Genomic DNA, 22,656 nt, shown 5'->3' with positions numbered 1-22,656 from the left:
TGTTGTCACTGTGTGTGATGAGGCTAGTAATTCCTGAGTAAGGTTAGAGCCTGTGTAAGTATGTGTGAGGCTGTGATGGTACTCCATGTTACTTATGGTATCTCATTCTTGTGTAATCACTGCATGTGATGAGTTTAGTAATTCCTGAGTAAGGTCAGATCTGTAAGTGTGTGTGAGTCTGTGATGGTACTCCATGTTACTGATGGTCTCTCAGTCTTGTGTAGTCACTGTATGTGATGATGTTAGTAATTCCTGAGTAAGGTCAGAGCCTGTGTAATTGTGTGTGAGGTTGTGATGGTACTCCATGTTACTGATGGTTTCTCAGTCTTATGTATTCACTGCGTGTGATGAGGTTAGTAATTCCTGAGTAAGGTCAGAGCCTGTGTAAGTGTGTGTAAGGCTGTGATGGTACTCCATGTTACTGATGGTATCTCAGTCTTGTGTAGTCACTGTGTGTGATGATGTTTGTAGTTCCTGAGTAAGGTCAGAGCCTGTGTAAGTGTGTATGAGGCTGTGATGGTACTCCATGTTACTGATGGTTTCTCAGTCTTGTGTAATCACTGTGTGTGATGAGGTTAGTAATTCCTGAGTAAGGACAGAGCCTGTGTAAGTGTGTGTGAGGACGTGATGGTAATCCATGTTACTGATGGTCTCTCAGTCTTGTGTAATCACTGTGTGTGATGAGGTTAGTAATTCCTGAGTAAGGTCAGAGCCTTAGTGTGAGGATGTGATGGTACTCCATGTTACTGATGGTCTCTCAGTCTTGTGTAATCACTGCGTGTGATGTGGTTAGTAATTCCTGAGTAAGGTCAGAGCCTGTGTAAGTGTGTGTGAGGCTGTGATGGTACTTCATGTTACTTATGGTATCTCATTCTTGTGTAATCACTGCATGTGATGAGGTTATTAATTCCTGAATAAGGTCTGATCTGTAAGTGTGTGTGAGTCTGTGATGGTACTCCATGTTACTGATGGTGTCTCAGTTTTGTGTAATCACTGTGTGTGATGAGGTTAGTAATTCCTGAGTAAGGTCAGAGCCTGTGTAAGTGTGTGTGAGGCTGTGATGGTACTCCATGTTACGGATGGTCTCTCAGTCTTGTGTAATCACTGTGTGTGATGAGGTTAGTAATTCCTGAGTAAGGTCAGAGTCTGTGTAAGTGTGTGTGAGGATGCGATGGTACTCCATGTTACTGATGGATTCTCAGTCTTGTGTAATCACTGTGTGTGATGAGGTTAGTAATTCCTGAGTAAGGTCAGAGCCTGTGTAAGTGTATGTGAGGCTGTGATGGTACTCCATGTTACTGATGGTTTCTCAATCTTGTGTATTCACTGCGTGTGATGAGGTTAGTAATTCCTGAGTAAGGTCATACCCTGTGTAAGTATGTGTGAGGATGTGATGGTACTCCATGTTACTGATGGTCTCTCAGTCTTGTGTAATCACTGTGTGTGATGATGTTATTAATTCCTGAGTAAGGTCAGAGCCTGTGGAAGTGTGTGTGAGGCTGTGATGGTACTCTATATTACTGATGGTATCTCAGTCTTGTGTAGTCACTGTGTGTGATGATGTTAGTAGTTCCTGAGTAATGTCAGAGCCTGTGTAAGTGTGTATGAGGCTGTGATGGTACTCCATGTTACTGATGGTTTCTCAGTCTTGTGTAATCACTGTGTGTGATGAGGTTAGTAATTCCTGAGTAAGGACAGAGCCTGTGTAATTGTGTGTGAGGATGTGATGGTACTCCATGTTACTGATGATCTCTCAGTCTTGTGTAATCACTGTGTGTGATGAGGTTAGTAATTCCTGAGTAAGGTCAGAGCCTTAGTGTGAGGATGTGATGGTACTCCATGTTACTGATGGTCTCTCAGTCTTGTGTAATCACTGCGTGTGATGTGGTTAGTAATTCCTGAGTAAGGTCAGAGCCTGTGTAAATGTGTGTGAGGCTGTGATGGTACTCCATGTTACTGATGGTCTCTCAGTCTTGTGTAATCACTGTGTGTGATGAGGTTAGTAATTCTTGAGTAAGGTCAGAGCCTGTGTAAGTGTGCGTGAGGATGTGATGGTACTCCATGTTACTGATGGTGTCTCAGTCTTGTGTAATCACTGCGTGTGATAAGGTTAGTAATTCCTGAGTAAGGTCAGAGCCTGTGTAAGTGTGTGTGAGGCTGTGATGGTACTCCAAGTTACTGATGGTCTCTCAGTCTTGTGTTGTCACTGTGTGTGATGAGGTTAGTAATTCCTGAGTAAGGTTAGAGCCTGTGTAAGTGTGTGTGAGGCTGTGATGGTACTCCATGTTACTTATGGTATCTCATTCTTGTGTAATCACTGCATGTGATGAGGTTAGTAATTCCTGAGTAAGTCAGATCTGTAAGTGTGTGTGAGTCTGTGATGGTACTCCATGTTACTGATGGTCTCTCAGTCTTGTATAGTCACTGTGTGTGATGATGTTAGTAATTCCTGAGTAAGGTCAGAGCCTGTGTAAGTGTGTGTGAGGTTGTGATGGTACTCCATGTTGCTGATGGTATCTCTGTCTTGTGTAGTCACTGTGTGTGATGATGTTAGTAGTTCCTGAGTAAGGTCAGAGCCTGTGTAAGTGTGTATGAGGCTGTGATGGTACTCCATGTTACTGATGGTTTCTCAGTCTTGTGTAATCACTGTGTGTGATGAGGTTAGTAATTCCTGAGTAAGGACAGAGCCTGTGCAAGTGTGTGTGAGGATGTGATGGTACTCCATGTTACTGATGGTCTCTCAGTCTTGTGTAATCACTGTGTGTGATGAGGCTAGTAATTCCTGAGTTAGGTCAGAGCCTTAGTGTGAGGATGTGATGGTACTCCATGTTACTGATGGTCTCTCAGTCTTGTGTAGTCACTGTGTGTGATGATGTTAGTAATTCCTGGGTAAGGTCAGAGCCTGTGTAAGTGTGTGTGTGGTTGTGATGGTACTCCATGTTACCGATGGTTTCTCAGTCTTATGTATTCACTGCGTGTGATGAGGTTAGTAATTCCTGAGTAAGGTCAGAGCCTGTGTAAGTGTGTGTGAGTCTGTGATGGTACTCCATGTTACTGATGGTCTCTCAGTCTTGTGTAGTCACTGTGTGTGATGATGTTAGTAATTCCTGGGTAAGGTCAGAGCCTGTGTAAGTGTGTGTGTGGTTGTGATGGTACTCCATGTTACCGATGGTTTCTCAGTCTTATGTATTCACTGCGTGTGATGAGGTTAGTAATTCCTGAGTAAGGTCAGAGCCTGTGTAAGTGTGTGTGAGGCTGTGATGGTACTCCATGTTACTGATGGTATCTCAATCTTGTGTAGTCACTGTGTGTGATGATGTTAGTAGTTCCTGAGTAAGGTCAGAGCCTGTGTAAGTGTGTATGAGGCTGTGATGGTACTCCATGTTACTGATGGTTTCTCAGTCTTGTGTAATCACTGTGTGTGATGAGGTTAGTAATTCCTGAGTAAGGACAGAGCCTGTGTAAGTGTGTGTGAGGATGTGATGGTACTCCATGTTACTGATGGTCTCTCAGTCTTGTGTAATCACTGTGTGTGATGAGGTTAGTAATTCCTGAGTTAGGTCAGAGCCTTAGTGTGAGGATGTGATGGTACTCCATGTTACTGATGGTCTCTCAGTCTTGTGTAATCACTGCGTGTGATGTGGTTAGTAATTCCTGTGTAAGGTCAGAGCCTGTGTAAGTGTGTGTGAGGCTGTGATGGTACTTCATGTTACTTATGGTATCTCATTCTTGTGTAATCACTGCATGTGATGAGGTTAGTAATTCCTGAGTAAGGTCAGATCTGTAAATGTGTGTGAGTCTGTGATGGTACTCCATGTTATTGATGGTCTCTCAGTCTTGTGTAGTCACTGTGTGTGATGAGGTTAGTAATTCCTGAGTAAGGTCAGAGCCTGTGTAAGTGTGTGTGAGGATGTGATGGTACTCCATGTTACTGATGGTTTCTCAGTCTTGTGTAATCACTGTGTGTGATGAGGTTAGTTATTCCTGAGTAAGGTCAGAGCCTGTGTAAGTGTGTGTGAGGCTGTGATGGTACTCCATGTTACTGATGGATTCTCAGTCTTGTGTAATCACTGCGTATGATGAGGTTAGTAATTCCTGAGTAAGGTCAGAGCCTGTGTAAGTGTGTGTAAGGCTGTGATGGTACTCCATGTTACTGATGGTGTCTCAGTCTTGTGTAATCACTGCGTGTGATGAGGTTAGTAATTCCTGAGTAAGGTCAGAGCCTGTGTAAGTGTGTGTGAGGCTGTGATGGTACTCCATGTTACGGATGGTCTCTCAGTCTTGTGTAATCACTGCGTGTGATGAGGTTAGTAATTCCTGAGTAAGGTCAGAGTCTGTGTAAGTGTATTTGAGGATGCGATGGTACTCCATGTTACTGATGGATTCTCAGTCTTGTGTAATCACTGTGTGTGATGAGGTTAGTAATTCCTGAGTAAGGTCAGAGCCTGTGTAAGTGTATGTGAGGCTGTGATGGTACTCCATGTTACTGATGGTTTCTCAATCTTGTGTATTCACTGCGTGTGATGAGGTTAGTAATTCCTTAGTAAGGTCATACCCTGTGTAAGTATGTGTGAGGATCGCGATTGCGATCGTGGTTGCGATCTGTACTCAATCAGGCCCCATGTTCTTAATTTACTTAAATTTAAATAATTTTGTTTTGTGTTTTAAAATAAATAGTTTAATATAGATATTACAGTGTCTCTGTATCTCTCTCTGGGAGGGGGCGTGACCTACTCAGGTAGGTGTGGCCAAATGTAAGTTTATACACAATTATGTGCTCACCACAGGGGGTCAGATACCGGGTGGCGGGGGGGGGCAATCTGTGCAATCATCCCCACCTGTGACACTTCTCCACTTCGCCCATTCCCACTGGCCACGCCTGTACAGCAGCAGGCTCCGCCCTCTCACTACCCGATGTGCCGCTGCAGCTGCACTGTATAAAGACGAGGCCAGCAGGAACGGGCAGAGCAGTGGGGGAAGTTGCTGAGCAGGGCCCCCGTAAGTCCCTCCAACTGGCCCGGGCAAGTACTAGCCATTCTCCACTCCCTCTCGGCGTCCCTGCTTCCCAATTTTGCCGCTTTAAGGGGGAGATTTAATAAAGCTTGGAGAGAGATAATATCACCAATCAATCAGCTCCTAACTGTCACTTTACAGGCTGTGTTTGAAAAATGACAGGAGCTTATTGGTTGGCGCTATTTATCTCCAATTTTATCTCCCTCCAAGCTTTATTAAATCTCCCCCTATATCTGTAGGCTAAACGGCAGTAATTGCACCGTTCATACATCTCTCAGCTTTACTACATTTGGGCCGTAGTGTTCATATGTCTATAACTAAGGTTTATTATTGGTTTGTTGTCTGATCATGTCTATAGAATAAAGTATAAGATCTACCTATCATACCTGGGTGGCTGTCAGCTGCCTCTCGGACATTTACAGCCAGCATTAGCGACCGGTTTTGCTCCAGCTCCCGAAAGGTCACCGTGTACTGGCCGCTGTCGTTCAGCTGGAGATGGTGGAGGAGGAGCGATGCGTTCACCGGGTAATACATGACTCTTTGCTGGTACTTCTCCATCACTATATTATACTCGTGGCAAACATTCCGTGGGGAAAGGGTTGTGGATGTCTCATGGCGACACATAGTCATCTCTGAATACAGGATGATGGACGACTGGTGGCTCCATACGATCTGCAGTGTTGTCGGAGGCTGAGGGATGCTGTAGGTGACTGGTAGAAGCACGGATTCTCCAACCACCCCATAAAGGGACTCCTGAGGGACCGTAATAAGGAGGGACCAAGAGACTCCTGGAATAAGATGGCAGTGTGACCGTATGGGGATTATCAGAACAGCTCTCAGTAATCAGTACAGTTTTGTGAGCAAAGGTACACTGTAACGGGTGTAGTAAGTATTACCGCCGGTTCAAATCTCGACTTAGGGGTGCCTAAACCTAACCCCCCCTGTGCCTAAACCTAACCCCCCTTCCCCACAGCCTAACCCTCCCTTAGGGGTGCCTAAACCTAACCCCCCCCTGTGCCTAAACCTAACCCCCCCTTCCCCTCAGCCTAACCCTAAGTCTCCAGGGGGGGTGCCTAACCATAACCTCCTCCTGGGGGTGCCTAACCCTAACCCTGTCTTCCCTTAGACTAAACCTAACCTCCCAGGGGGGTGCCTAACTCTAAGTGCCCCCCAGGAGCCACTAACCTAAACCACCCCCCACCCCCGCGGCTGTCCGCTCCTGGCTTACCTTCGATCGGTAAACTGGGTGTCGGGCTCCTGGTGTAGGTCTAATGACAGGCATCGGGATTTCGACACCTGTTGTTAGTACCATGGCAGGATTAGACAGTTGGAAAGCCGGCAGTCAGGATTTAGACCGTCGGCTTCCTGACTGCATCCCCACTGGGGAAGCAATCGGGAAGCCGACTGCCTATATAACGGCAGCCGGCTTCCCGACTGTCTTATCCCGGCAAGGGTGAAATGCCGGGCGTCTAGATGTAGACGCCCGCATTTCCCCGATGCCGGGAGACCGGCATCACGATCGTAGTGATGCCAGGCACCACGAGCGGACAGCCACGGGGGGGGAGGGTTAGGTTTAGGGATCCCGGGGGGGACTTAGGGTTAGGCACCCACAAGGAGGGTTAGGGTTAGGCTAGGGGGAGGGAGGGTTAGAGTTAGGCATCCCCCCGGGGGACTTAGGTTTAGGCAGCGGGGAAGGGGGTGGTTAGGGTTAGGCACTTAGAGGGGGGATTAGGGTTAGGCACTTGGGGGGGAAGTTAGGGTTAGGCACCCCTAAGGAGGGTTAGGGGGGTTAGGTTAGTGGATACTTACCTATCCACGATCGGGATTTCCAGCGCTGTCGGGCTTCCGCTGCGTCGCACTCTGCTCCTGTCGGGCTGCCGCTGACGGGAATCGAACCGCCGGCCGCATACCCATTCCCCGCACTGTAACTTGTGGTTAGTCACAACACTACATCTGGTGAAGATAGATTATAGATACCTTTTTTACGCAAAAAAGACATGGTGTCTATCCGATATATTACCTCACCGCAAATTAACAAAAATCCAAGGGTCTTACTTTGACTTATTTATATATATATGTATATGTATATATATATATATATATAATTATATATATGTATATATGTATCTTTCTTTGTTTTCCTACTTGACACATTGTGACGAGACATAACACACGTGTGAAACAAACAAAGAAGATCCACGAGAGGACCTAAATCTATTTCAAGGGACGTATATATGTTTGATTACAAGTGTTTATATATACATGGCCTTGTTAAAAGCGCATGTGTGGTTATCCCTTATTCCGTTTTTCATTTATGTGAATCACTTATGTTGTTACTCAGGGGTAAATTTATAAAGGTCGATGTCAATCAATTTTAATCTATTTCAAATCAATCCAAACGGATCTAAATCAATGTTATGTTTCAGGGGCTAAATCACAAATCTAGTAACAGACAATTTTTTATTTGTTTTTTAAATGTTAGTAAATGTGTTAGCCCAAAAACACAACATCGATTTAGATCAGTTTGGATTGATTTGAATTAGATTAAAATGGATTGAAATTGACTTTTATTAAATATATACTCCTAGGGGGTAAATATACTAAGGGTCGAGTTTGAAGTGAGTTTTCTTTTTTCACTGTTATTAAACTCATGTGAGTTTGCAAACTCGAAAAAACTCACCATCGGCCAAAATGGGAAGTACTTTAGATGAAAAAGATTAAATTCTCAAATTTACTAAGATTTGAGTTTCCAATCTCGTGTGAGATTGTAGCAAACTCACTGTGAAATACAAGTTTTTAACACTCACCTCCTGAGCTGCGAGTTTGGGTGAAAACATACACAAATCTTTTTTTTTTTATTTTAACTTGTTTAAGTAGGGTTAATTATAAATAAAAAATGATGTGAGGTTCCCCCCCCAAAAAGCTTAACCAGCCCCAGACTTGCCAGCCTGTGCTGGTACCTAAAATTACAGGGAACAAAACGAGTGATACTGTAACAATATACTGTAGCGTCTTGTTACAGTGTCTCCGGGGCCCTCTTTGGAATACTGCGGAGAACATCGTGGAACAAAAGGTGAGTATTGGTTCTTTGTACCAGGACAGGCTGGCAAGTCCGGGGCTGGTTAAGCTTTAGGGGGGGGACCCTACGTCATTCTATTTTTTAAAATTATTTAACTCATTTTTTACAGGTATTAATACACACAAGCAGCTTACACATATTTCACTGATATGTGCAGGCTGCTTGCTCGTGTGAGTTTTGCAGAGAGAAAACATTGCAATCTCCAGTAAGTAATCTCATCTAAACTCTCCTTAAACTCTCCTCTAAACTCGCAATTTGGAAGAAAAAACTCACGTTGTTTCACCATGGAAAAACTCGCTTTCAGCTAAACTCACTTCTTAGTAAATTTGCGAGTTTGATAAGGAAAAACTCACCCGAGTTTTGGTGAAGCAAAGTGAGTTTAAAAACTAAAAAACTCGACCAAACTCACTCCTTAGTAAATTTACCCCTAGTGCTGTTGAAGGACACAAGACATAGGGGAGATTTGACTTCATCTTCGGACTTAATTTACCAACTACACATCCGATAAGAGATGCCACTTTAGAAGCACACATGCTGCCATATTACATCAAATGTACAATATCCTGACAACTACCGCAGTGTATACTGATCCCATTTAAACAAATGTTTTCTCACTATGAAATGCTAATGCAAATTTTTATATGTTGTCATCAATTTAGGTGATGAAAGCTATTATTATTATTATTATTATTATTGCTATTATAATTATTGTTGTTATTATTATTGCTGTTATTGTTATTATTATTGCTGTTTTTATTTATATTGTTGTTGTTATTATTATTATTAATGTTATTATTATTATTATTATTACTTATATTATTACTGTCAGATTTGTGCCAAGGTGTCTTTTACCATTTTACTACAGGCTACGGATGTATCAGCATTGTATCCATGTATGACTTCATATGCGTTTAATTATAGGGGACATATTTATTAATATTATTTTTACTAAAATAATGTGAAGAGGGTGTTTTCACACACTTATCACATTATTTTAGTATCACATAAATGTATTAAAGGGCAATTGGAGTAATTCTCATGAATAACAACTCCAATTTCTTCAATTCACACATTTTTAGTGTGCAGATCACATTTCCCATACTTGTAATGGTAAATGTGATCTGCCTGAAATCTACTAAAATAATTAGTATGGGTACATTAGTATGGTTACATTTGTACATTAGTATGGTTACATTAGTACATTAGTATGGGTACATTAGTACATTAGTATAGGTACATTAGTATGGGTACATTAGTACATTAGTATGGGTACATTAGTACATTAGTATTGGTACATTAGTATGGGTACATTAGTACATTAGTATGGGTACATTAGTATGAGTACATTAGTACATTAGTATGGGTACATTAGTACATTAATAAGGGTACATTAGTATGGGTACATTTACATTAGTAGATTAGTATGGGTACATTAGTATGAGTACATTAGTACATTAGTATGGGTACATTAGTACATTAGTAAGGGTACATTAGTATGGGTACATTAGTACATTAGTACATTAGTATGGGTACATTAGTACATTAGTATGGGTACATTAGTACATTAGTATGGGTACATTAGTATGGGTACATTAGTACATTAGTATGGGTACACTAGTACATTAGTATGGGTACATTAGTACATTAGTATTGGTACATTAGTATGGGTACATTAGTACATTAGTATGGGTACATTAGTATGAGTACATTAGTACATTAGTATGGGTACATTAGTAAGGGTACATTAGTATGGTTACATTAGTACTTTAGTATGGGTACATTAGTATGAGTACATTAGTACATTAGTATGGGTACATTAGTACATTAGTAAGGGTACATTAGTACATTAGTATGGGTACATTAGTACATTAGTATGGGTACATTAGTATGGGTACATTAGTATGGGTACACTAGTACATTAGTATGGGTACATTAGTACATTAGTATGGGTACATTAGTATGGGTACATTAGTATGGGTACACTAGTACATTAGTATGGGTACATTAGTACATTAGTATGGGTACATTAGTACATTAGTAAGGGTACATTAGTATGGTTACATTAGTACATTAGTATGGGTACATTAGTATGAGTACATTAGTACATTAGTATGGGTACATTAGTACATTAGTAAGGGTACATTAGTACATTAGTATGGGTACATTAGTACATTAGTATGGGTACATTAGTATGGGTACATTAGTATGGGTACACTAGTACATTAGTATGGGTACATTATTACATTAGTATGGGTACATTAGTACATTAGTATGGGTACATTAGTATGGGTACATTAGTATGGGTACACTAGTACATTAGTATGGGTACATTAGTACATTAGTATGGGTACATTAGTACATTAGTAAGGGTACATTAGTATGGTTACATTAGTACATTAGTATGGGTACATTAGTATGAGTACATTAGTACATTAGTATGGGTACATTAGTACATTAGTAAGGGTACATTAGTACATTAGTATGGGTACATTAGTACATTAGTATGGGTACATTAGTATGGGTACATTAGTATGGGTACACTAGTACATTAGTATGGGTACATTAGTACATTAGTATGGGTACATTAGTACATTAGTATGGGTACACTAGTACATTAGTATGGGGATATGTAAATTATGCTTATCATCAAATTCCAAAAATTATGTATTTTCGGAATTTGATGGAGTTACTATCCGCCACTGTGAGGTGGTGAATAGCAGGTAACACGTAACTGTGTCAGCGTGTGCAGGTCCCTCGGCGTCTTCCTTCGGCACTCTGGTCCCTCCTCTGGCTCTGGTGGCTTCTCGGACACTGTGTTCTCCCAGCAGAACACAATAAAGTTTAGAAAAAATATATATATATCGGTAAGCCGGGTGTCGGGCTCCCGGTGTAGGTCTAATGAGAATTCGACGCCTGTCATTTGTACCTTTCCGGGATTAAGCAGTCAGGAAGCCAACGGTTGGCATTGCGACCGCCGACTACCCGACTGCTTCTCTAAATGGTGTGCTGCCTGGTGGTACAATGAGATTTATTTCTGCCACCAGTTACATCTCGCAATTCTGCCTATTGGAACTTATTACAGCTATATGTTTCCTGTCAGAGACTTGTTATCATATCTGTACATTTCAGGTTTTGTAGCCAGATTGTAACACAGCCTTTGCCAGCGAGACCACCCTTCCATGTAGCCACAGGAGCTGCCCACAGGACCAGGTATACTGTGTGTCTCTGTGGATGGCACTTACCAATCAGAAGAGCGCTCAGGAGCAGACGAGCAGGAGAGGGCTGTAATCCACACAGCATGTCTGCAAGGTGCTGAGTGCGGGTGAGGGACAGAGGGTCAGCACTGGGTGACACCAGGAAGGAAATGAGTCATAGCTCATTCTCACACCTCGCTCAGGGTCTGATTATAAGTCAGATGCTGGTACAAATGCTGATGGAGCTAGCTGATATCTGCATTGTGAGCAGAAAGCAATCACTGGCTGCACATGCATCTCGCCGTGCGCACACACGTATGTAGTGGGAGTCTGCAGCATAGATGGGCAGATGCTCACATTAGCGTAAAACAGTGAGCAAGCTGCTGCAGCTGGACAGGACAGCGTCCACAAGTGCGCATGACCCAGAGACCCAGAATCGGGACGTCATTCTACATGTCACAGGCATCGCCCTATCACAGCATCATTGTCCACTCATAGCATCATCGCCCTATCTTAGCATCGCCCTCTCACAGCATCATTGTCCTCTCATAGAATAGCCCTCTCAAAGCATCATCGCCAGCTCATAGCATCATCGTCCTCTCATAGCATCGCCCTCTCATAGCATCATCGCCAGCTCATAGCATCATCATCCTCTCATAGCATCATCGTCCTCTCATAGCATCATCGTCCTCTCATAGCATCATCTTCCTCTCATAGCATCATCGCCCTCTCTTAGCATCATCGCCATCTCATAGCATCGCCCTCTCATAGCATCATCACCAGCTCATAGCATCATCATCCTCTCATAGCATCATCGTCCTCTCATAGCATCATCGTCCTCTCATAGCATCATCTTCCTCTCATAGCATCATCGCCATCTCATAGCATCATTGTCCTCTCATAGCATCATCTTCCTCTCATAGCATCATCTTCCTCTCATAGCATCATCGTCCTCTCATAGCATCATCTTCCTCTCATAGCGTCATCGCCCGCTCATAGCATCATCGCCCTCTCATAGCATCATCGTCCTCTCATAGCATCATCTTCCTCTCATAGCATCATCGCCCGCTCATAGCATCATCTTCCTCTCATAGCATCATCGCCCGCTCATAGCATCATCTTCCTCTCAAAGCATCATCATCTTCTCATAGCATCATCGCCCTCTCATAGCATCATCGTCCTCTCATAGCATCATCGCCCTCTCATAGCATCATCGCCCACTCACAGCATCATCGCCCTCTCATAGCATCATCGTCCTCTCATAGCATCATCGCCCTCTCATAGCATCGCCCTCTCTTAGCATCATCGCCAGCTCATAGCATCATCATCTTCTCATAGCATCATCGCCCTCTCATAGCATCATCGTCCTCTCATAGCATCATCGCCCTCTCATAGCATCATCGCCCACTCACAGCATCATCGCCCTCTCTGTGCATCATTGCTTCATAGCATCATCGCCCGCTCATAGCATCATCGTCCTCTCATAGCATCATCATCCTATCATTGCATCATCGCCCTGTCATAGCATCATCGTCCTCTCATAGCATCATTGCCCTCTCATAGCATCATCGCCCTCTCATAGCATCATCTTCCTCTCATAGCATCATCGCCCTCTCATAGCATCATCGCCATCTCATAGCATCATCGTCCTCTCATAGCATCATCGCCCTCTCATAGCATCATCTTCCTCTCATAGCATCATCGCCCTCTCATAGCATCATCGTCCTCTCATAGCATCATCGCCCTCTCATAGCATCATCGCCTTCTCATAGCATCATCGCCCTCTCATAGCATCATCGCCCGCTCATAGCATCATCGCCCTCTCATAGCATCATCGCCCGCTCATAGCATCATCGCCCTCTCATAGCATCTGACAGCTAGAACCTGATTGGTTGGTATGTTCAACTTCTCCACTTGTCCTCTTTGTAGGTTTGATACATCTCCCCCAGTTTTTTAGGACATGTAGGGCCGTATTCAAATAGGCAGCGAAAAGTCGGAATCGGCGATGATGACGTCATTTTCGCATGTTTTAATTATCCCCGTATTCAATTACATTGACTTTTTGCTGGTGCGAAAAGTTAATGTAAAAAAACAGGGATAAGATTTCACCATCCTTTTGCTGGCGAAAAAAAAGTGCAGAATTGGTGTTTAGGGGTGCAGGCTTAAAAAATATAGCCTGCACCCCTGGGAATGTTCCCTAACAAAGATATGTGTAAAAAAAAAAATCGGGACACCCCAAAAAAATGACCTTTAAATTCGGGCTAAAGAATATAAAAATACACAACACACATAAAAAAGCCAAATTAAATCCAGAGGGGTTTATTGCCGGAGTAGCAGCAGGTGCATTTTTGAAGAATTTTAAATAATAATTTTAGGGACTTTAAAATATGCTTGCACCCATTTTCATGTACCCCAAATTTAATGGAACAAGTTATTTAAAAAAAAAAAAAAATCTAAGTGCTATTCTTCACCACTTCTTCAATAGCCGCATTTATGCACTTGCCGCAGCTATTACAATCCCCAACTTCTTTCAGCAGGCGAAAATGGGGGTACCCATAGTGAACCCCCATGCCTGGACATGTTTAGGGGGGACCCAGTGACATTTCCCGAAAATTCGTGAATTTTTTCCGATACTTACCTTTCCACCGGCTGCCGTTTTCGCTGCTTCCTAACTGAATATGGGGATAAAGTGGGCACGCGCCCGATACATTATCCCCAGAAAACCTTAGATGTGGAGCAAAAAGTCCAGCACAGACTTTTTGCTCCCTAATTGAATATGGCCCTTAAAGGCCATTCTGTGCAAATGCCTGGCCCTGCACAATTAAACCTGTCTAAAGCTGGGTACACACTGATAGATATATCGCCTGTCCCATACAACTGGCGCTATATCTATAGTGCATCGCTGGGTGTGTACAGTGGATCTGTAAGAAGATAGGTGCAGAATCCGCAATAGAACAACAACAGTCTACAGTTCTGCACAGGAAATGAATATATATGTACCCTAATTAACGAGCAGAGGTCAGGAGGCAGATATCCCTATTGCCCAATACTATAATTTTATATGCTGATTGCTGGTAACTATAGAAGGTTGGCGATGCTCCTCTGAGTCAGAATTGCAACATTCAAAAAGGGAAAAAACAGAAAGAAGACCCTTGGTTGGGGGCACACTTATTTAATAATGATGTGATTAAAACTTAGCTTTTAATAAGCAACACTAAAATAAGGGAATCTGTAAGAAATACTGCCGGCCGCATTCCCGGCAGCGGCAGCCCGACACTGGAACAGATCCTGGCAGCGGCAGCCCGACAGCGCTGGAAATCCCAATCGTCATAAGGTAAGTAATGACTAACCTAACATAACCCTAACCCTCCTTAGGGGTGCCTAACCCTAACCTCCCCCCCAAGTGCCTAACCCTAATCCCCCCTGTAAGTGCCTAACCCTAATCCCCCCCTTCCCCGCTGCCTAAACCTAAGTCCCCCGGAGGGGTGCCTAACCCTAACCCTCCCTCCCCCTAGCCTAACCCTAACCCTCCCTGGGGGGTGCCTAACCCTAAGTCCCCACCGGGTGCGCTAAACCTGACCAACCCCCCCTGCGGCTGTCCGCTCGCGGCGGCCGGCATCCCTTCAGTCGGGATGCCGGGCGCCAGCATCCCGACGACGGTGAAATGAGCGGCGTCTACATCTAGATGCCGGGCATTTCACCCTCGCCGGGATATGACAGTCGGGAAGCCGGCTGTCGGTATAATGTCAGCCGGCTTCCCGATTGCATCTCAAAATAAGTAGAGAAAGATTTTTTATTTTTTTTATTTCAAAACTTGAAAAAATGCAAAGAAGGAAGAAAAATATACGAAAAAGTATATGTTTTGTTTTTTTATTTTATTTTTAAATTTTTTTTATAAGAAATGATGATAGTTGCTTATGTGGGTAAATGTCCCATCAAGCAATGCCGCATTGGCAAGGCGAAATATTTTGCGTATAAACACACTGTAAAAAGACTGTGAAAGACATCGTGTGCAGCACAGCAGGCGGCCAATGTGTCTGATAGATATATCCATAGGCGTGCGCACGGGGGGGGGTGCTTGGTGTACAGACACACCCTAATGTCCAGCACCCTCCCACACACACGCCTGCACTGCACCCTGAAGCCGGCCCTGCTGGAGCGGGTGCCCGGCGGAAAACCGGTGACACTCCCGTCCCAGGCAGGGGATTCAGCGCCGATAGGACACAGACCATTTATTAGATACAGCTCAGGTCAGTGCATTGGTCTCTGTGTCCCGAGCCAGAGGACCTCATTCAGAATCGGTTGTAGCGGCCGCACGGTCGTACGCATCCGATGTTTTTCTTTCTGCGCCTGCCCACAGCTAGCTGTGCGCATGTGTGTACGAGCTCTACCAATGCAAAATACTGTCGGTCGTAGGGCTTCCGAAACGGAAGTGGCTTGCGAAAATTGATTGACAGGAAAGTCCGTTTGTGGGTGTATACGGGGGTGGTGGTCTGCAAACGGAGGCGTGCTTCATCGATTCCAGGCATTTTCGGGGAGTGCATAAATTATCTGCTTCGTACGACCATGAATTGCGGATGCATGACAACATCACTCTACGAACAGGATGATCATCCAGGGTAAGGTAGGCAAGAAGCATCCGTAAGCCACAACAGTACAATCGTTAATCCAATGTTACTTGTGATGTTTCTAATTGGAACCACACAAACCAAGCAGCTAAGATTGGTGCATTGTAACTATTAACACTGCTAATTACCTTGTAAATGATTTCACTTGCATGTGCATTAGGGAATGCGTAACACAACTGTTTATTTGTGCTTTTTAAACTTATTTTTTTCTGGCATTTTTTAAAACATATAGCATTGTGTTTTGCGTAGCAGCCTTTTCAGATACCATACTTTTTAAACCATGTATACATTGATATAGTTAAATTTAGACATTTTGTTAATCATTTTTTTTTATTTTAGGAAATTAGCCTTTAACACAATTGTAGTTACAATTGTTAGGGTAACATTTGCCTATAAATAAAAATAAAAAATAAAAAACACAATTCTAAAATTAAAATAATAAAAAAAAAGAGCTTGAGACATTGGTGACAAGAAATATGGGGACTGGACAAGAGGTGAGGGAGGAGATATCCAGGGCTACTTGCGTCGTTTGGGCCAGCTCGGAGGAAGAGGTAAGCTACGGACAGCCGACTGGCGCGTAACCTGCCGACTGGCCTGGCCAGAGGTAGATGGTATTTCCTCTGGCCTAGGCATAGGGCTCTCCATACTTGCGGGGTGGCTGTTGGGCTGCCAGAGGTGGTGGTCCTGGGAGGAAGGGAGTCTCGCTCCATCATGGCAGGTGGGTTTGCCTGCTCCTGGGTATTGGCCCAACGATCTATGGCCCCAGCAATGGTCTCCAGGGCCACCGCCACCCTCACCAGAGTGGTCTCCATCCTCAGAAGAACACATCTATTCTCCTGAGTTTGGGAGACCAACCTGGTGAGGAGAGGCATTGCTCGTTCCGATGGTTGCCCTGGAGTAGACTCCACAGGGTCCCCAGATGGAGTACTTGGATCCTCCCCTGCAGAGTCTCCATCTGTGCTGGACCCAGACCTGACCTCAGGAGCAGGTACTACCTCCTCTGAGTCTGGAAAAAAAAAAAAAAACATTTGTATTTTTTATTAAAAAAAAACGCATACACGTTTTAGCTTTATACTTTTTTGAGTCCAAAAAATATTTACATTCTTGCACATGTGGAGCGTTGAAGTCGGCCATGTCAGTGTCCATAGTGGACACGCCGACTATCTCCTTTTCCGTCACACATCCCTGAGCCAACATCTCCAACCTCGTCCAGGTCAGCTCCTCGGGGATGGGACCACCACCTGTCCCCGCAGCATGGTCCACCCTACTCCGTAGCTTCCTCTTCAGCTGGTATTTGAAATCAGTCCATCTGACAATGTGATTTGGCATTTTTTAAGGGTTAGTTTATTTAATTAAGATCTCGCATTTGACTTCTGTACACTCACAATATAATTTTTTTACCTTTTTTTGATGACTTTCATGGTTCTGTTGGTTGTCCCCACAGCATTAACAGCACTGGATATCTCCTCCCAAATCCTGTCTTTGGCTCCAGTTCCCATATTTCTTGGGGCATGGACAAGGTTATCCATTGTCATGGTCACCAATGTCTCAAGCTCTAGCCTTGAAAACGGTGGATTTCTGGGCCTTGGCCTGCTTGGCCCTGCCTCCTCCTCCTCTGGTGGTGATAGTGAAATTCCCAGCACCTACAATATTTTTAAATTTTGTTAATTTAAAAAATGCATTTGTGGAAGATATGAACTGTTATTGTGTTTTTTAAAAAACGTGTTTAACACTTACCTGCCTCATTTGTCCTCTGCCCACCATGCTCTTCGCTTGCCATTTTCAAAACTTGTGAGAGAGCATGAAGAATAGTGCTTTGATGACTATTTTATAGATGTGAGCGCATCCCTGGATTGGTTACCCGTGCATCCCTATTTGCCTACGTACAATGCACACCTTGCCTGCATTCCGTAATCACTGCCTGGGTTGTCCGAGATGTGAACGCATCCCTGGATTGGTTACCCGTGCATCCCTATTTGCCTACGTACAATGCACACCTTGCCTGCATTCCGTAATCACTGCGTGGGTTGTCCGAGATGTGAGCACATCCCTGGATTGGTTACCCGTGCATGCCTATTTGCCTACGTACAATGCACACCTTGCCTGCATTATTCAATCATTGTGTTTTTTTGGCCTTATTTAAGGCAAAGCCAAATGTTCCCTTACTTGTGGGTTGTAGTTGGAGTGATTTGTGGTGCAGGAAGGGATTGCTAGTGTTTACAGTGTTTGGAGTTGTTTAAGTGGTGCTTGTGTGTGTTGTTTGAGTGGTGCTTGTGTGTGTTGTTTGAGTTGTGCTTGTGTGTGTTGTTTGAGTGGTGCTTGTGTGTGTTGTTTGAGTGGTGTTTTTATATATATATATATTTTTTTTTTATTTTATTTTTTTTTTTGGGTGGTGGGTTTTTTATTTGTTTGTTTTTTTGGTGTTCCTTTTTTAATTTTTTAAATATTTTTTTGGGTGGTGGGTTTTTTATTTGTTTTTGTTTTTTAGGGGTTCCATTTTTTTTGGGGGGGTGGGTTATTTTTTAATTTTTGTTTGTCCATAAATTTAACAAACCTGGTTACTTTGTGTGTTTGGGTGGACGTGTTTTTGGAGGAACAAAATAACAATGTTCTGACTCCAGTAAGTGTGCCAGCCTACTGCAAGCTTTTTTTTGTTTGGGAATTTAAAACCAAAAAAAGGACATTATTCAAAAAATTATTGTCATGTTCTATTGTTTTGTTTTAGGTGTTAAACAGTCCAGTTTGTACTGGATTCAGATAAGTGTCTATTTTTAAAAACCTAAAAGTTTGTTGTATTTAATAATGAAGTGTTTTATGCTGTCTTTTTTACATTTAATAATGCATTTGTGGTTTTTATTGCTTAAACAATAATTATGTTTTAAATTTTTAATATTGCCCAATTTCAACGTTAAGGATTGTTTTAACAATAATAGTAGTAATAGACTTTTTTTTCTTCAAAATAATATTTTCTTTTTCTTCCATAAAATAAACACCCTTACACAAACAACACCTGCAGGGGTTCCCGAAGATGGCACAACCCGACCCTGTAAGAATATGCACCATTATTACTAAGCTAAGTATTTTTTGAAAAATCTAGAAAATTCTTTCTCAACAACACTTTTTTTTTAATTCTAACTTTACAGAGCAATGTGGGCCAGCTAATAGTGGCCATGTTGCCCCCCACCAACCTTCCTCAGCCTCCTCCTGGGCGTAGGCATAGGAGGTGTGCAAGGGCCAAGATATATAGAACATGTGTCACCCTTTTTGGAATGCCTGATGATGTGGTTGTAACCACTTATCGCCTGCCTCCAAATATTATCCTAGACACTCTTTCAATAATAAAGAATGATCTAGAATGTCAGATTCACATTCCTACAGCAATCACACCACTTACACAGTTGTTGGCGGTGTTACATTTCTGCGCCTCAGGGTCCTTCCAAAGCACTGTGGGGCTGGTGGGTGGCCTCTCCCAGCCCTCATTTTCACGGATCCTGAGGCGTGTGCTAGATGCATTCTTCAATCATATAGCACATTTTATTAGTATGCCTTTGGATACGGAAGCCCTTGATGTGGTAAAGCAGAGGTTTTTTGAGATTGCAGGCTATCCACATGTCATAGGGGTAGTCGATGGCACTCACATAGCACTTCAGCCCCCTGCATGCAAGGAACAAATCTATAGGAACCGTAAACATTTCCATTCGCTAAATGTAATGGTGCTATGTGATGCCTCCCTCCAGATCCTCTCCCTGAATGCCAAATTTCCAGGCTGCAGCCATGATGCGTACATGATCCAGCGTGGCTTCTTGGAAAGTATAAATCCAGTATGTAGCTATAGTAATAGTGTAAACATGTTTTCATTGACAATTTATGGATCTTTAGGTGTCCCATTTCCATCAGGTGACAGTGGATATCCTTGCACGCCCTGGCTGCTGACTCCTTATTTGAATCCCACACCAGGGCCACAAACTCAATATAATGCCACATTTACTGCCACCAGGCAGGTGGTGGAACGCTGTATCGGCCTTTTAAAGGGCCGGTTCCGGTATCTCCATCACTCTGATGGTGTACTCACCGGATATGGTTTCTCGCATTGTGGTCCTGTGTGGGATTTTACACAACATTGCAATAAGGAGTCAAGTACCCATGCAGCCAGAGGATGCCTTGCCAGAGGATGGCCCCCTGGAGGAAGGTGTTGTGATGCTGTCGGGGGGGGCCAGATGCGATTCTGTGGTTTCAAGATTTTTTAGGTAATAATTTTGATCTTTATTTTTAATTTTATACTTAGAGCAAATGTATTAGAAGGTGAACCTAATTTTTTTTTTCTGAAAAATCACAACACTTTCCGTAACTGAAAAACTAATGGAACCCATTGGCAATACCCTGTACTGTTTTTGGACAACTAACATAATTTTTCCGGATATACCACCACATGTTTAGTTAATATTATTTTTTTTTTAATTTGTCTGTTAAAAAAGAAATATTACGTTTGAGTTTTGCTTTTGTTGTTTATGTCTGACTAAGCAAGATATTTTATTTTAGAAAAACCTGAGGCCATTTTTTTTGTGGTTCTGTGATGAAATGCTTTTTACAATTAAAAGCATGTTGGCAACATGTTTGTTATTTAATAAATGTTTTACCAAACAAAAAAGGTTTGGTGTAAATGTATTTTGAAACCCATTTTCAGGTGGATAATGTAGGGCAACCCCAAACAAAAAACAAAAAAACATTACTGCAAATGTTCTTAAGGTTAAAATAAACATTTTTGTATTAGTTACACTATGGAAAGGCAAACAGCTTTGTTCACAAAGTATTTGAAATGCAGAATTACACCATGAAAAAAGAGGACAAATGTTTTTAAAACAAAAACTTTACTTGAAATGTAAACATTTTTAAATGTACAAAGGAAAAAAAAAAACTAAGACTCCCCACGATCCGCTGTAGGCAGCAGTAGGCCTCCAATAGATGGCCACTTGTTCTAGTGAGCTCCTCACGTATTCCCACAAGTATGTTGCTTAGATCTGTGGACAGAAAAATGTATTTGTAGGTTAAAAACATCTAAAAAATGATCCACATTTTAACATTAAACATTATTCAATGCCCCAAACAGTGGGTAGACACAATGATGTTAGGATGTGTTGTAAAGTTTACTCCACACAACATTATTATTATGTAGAAACTTTTATGGTGTAAAAACACTTTGAAACCCTAACTATGTGGCATAATCAAAAATACCCTAGGAAGATTTATAAACAACTGGGAGGTGTATTCTTAAGTCATGATGGCCATATCCTTAAAACACACTGCACATAATCACTTCTAGAATGTTCTTGATAATCCAAAACTACAATGTGTTTGTTTGCTATGGCTAACATCACTTTTTGTAATGAAGTTACATCTTAGTACATTTTAAAAACAGTGTACACAACATTAACAAGGTTAGTCTGGTTCCTATCACCTTCCCAAGTTCTGTGACATGTTTTATTTAAATCTAAAATACAAATCCAGATGTAATCAATTTTTACACCAAAAAAAAGCATTTTGTAAACCCCAAAAGGCATACATTTTTGGCCACCCCCCAAAAAAAGGGCCCAGGCACAAAACATAACCACAAAATATTGAGTAACAGGATTACTGCGCAATGATTATGACACGCATACTGTAATAATGAAAACAAACACACAGCCAAAATATTTAAAAAAAAACATGGATAAAAACAACACTCCAAAAAAACCCAAAAAAACATAATATTGAAAAAAACACATACCATCAGAGCATGGCAAGGAAGCACTCGATGGAGATAGTGCTGGAGATGGAGATGGGGAGAAAGTTGGAGTTGGTGGAATGGTGGGAGGGGAAATGGACTGGCAAAAATCCAAGGGAGGGGATATTTGGGTTGAGGACTTGGGCACGGGAGTGGTGATTTGGGATGAGTGAGCAGGGGAGGGAGGAATACTAGGGGAGTTTTGGAAGAGGGAGGGAGGGTTACTGGGGGAGTATGGTGGTAGGGAGGGAGGGCTGGGTTGAGCGGATGGGGAAGGTGAGGGGGAGGGCTGCAGGTTAGGACCTGCATTGCGGCCAAATCTGCGGGCCCTTCTCTGTCTCTGCTGTGTTTCTAAATTTAAGTTTATTGACACTATAAAAAAAACTGAATAAAAAGAACAGCAAGAGTTAAACACTCTTAATTAGATAATTGACAACAAGCTAATAACAAGCTGATTGATAGTCCATGTAAACATGACATGTGACCATCAATACAACACATACGGCCGCAACCATCACAACATAATTAGCATACAGCGACTGACAGCGCCTGACTACGACTGTCTCGTTCGTACGATCAGATCAGTTGGTAGCTAGAGGAGGTGCCGTGCTAACGAATGGGCGTCACTTTGTTTACGATCGACCAGCCGTATGATCGGATTTTGCGGCCGTAGTCCGTACGACCGTGCAGCCGCTACGACCGACTCTGAATGAGGTCCAGAGTCCCTGCTTCTCATCCCCACACCGGCCCATCTCTTGTTGACCCTGTGTAAACCGCAGGCAACATAGAGCAGCACCACGGTACCCACCACACAAGGACTCAGAGCGTCGGTAAGGGTGAGTAGCGTGACGCCGCACTACACCGAAAAATACCCAATATTAAGTACTATTTTCAGTACCCCGAGGTACTTTATCTCAACATCCTCATCCAGCAGAGGAACTATTGTATTATTGTCATTACAGCTCTGATTACTCGGCTGTA

General features: G+C 42.8%; 1 protein-coding gene across 1 annotated transcript in view; it reads right to left on the bottom strand.

The window, feature by feature from the left end:
- Window positions 1-11,392, bottom strand: part of LOC148453730 (HEPACAM family member 2-like) — a 118,112-nt gene extending 106,720 nt beyond the window's left edge. Inside the window, exons 1-2 of the mRNA XM_088461804.1 lie at window positions 11,335-11,392; window positions 5,400-5,801 (exon numbers count right to left, since the gene is read on the bottom strand). Of these exons, the coding sequence (XP_088317930.1) occupies window positions 5,400-5,801; window positions 11,335-11,392 (460 nt within the window). The remainder of the gene's footprint in view (window positions 1-5,399; window positions 5,802-11,334) is intronic.
- Between the last annotated feature and the right edge of the window lie 11,264 nt (window positions 11,393-22,656).

Source organism: Taudactylus pleione, unplaced genomic scaffold (genome assembly GCF_031769625.1).
Source record: "Taudactylus pleione unplaced genomic scaffold, aTauple2 ptg001104l, whole genome shotgun sequence".
Classification (NCBI taxonomy): domain Eukaryota; kingdom Metazoa; phylum Chordata; class Amphibia; order Anura; family Myobatrachidae; genus Taudactylus; species Taudactylus pleione.
This window is presented reverse-complemented; position numbering and strand designations above follow the sequence as displayed.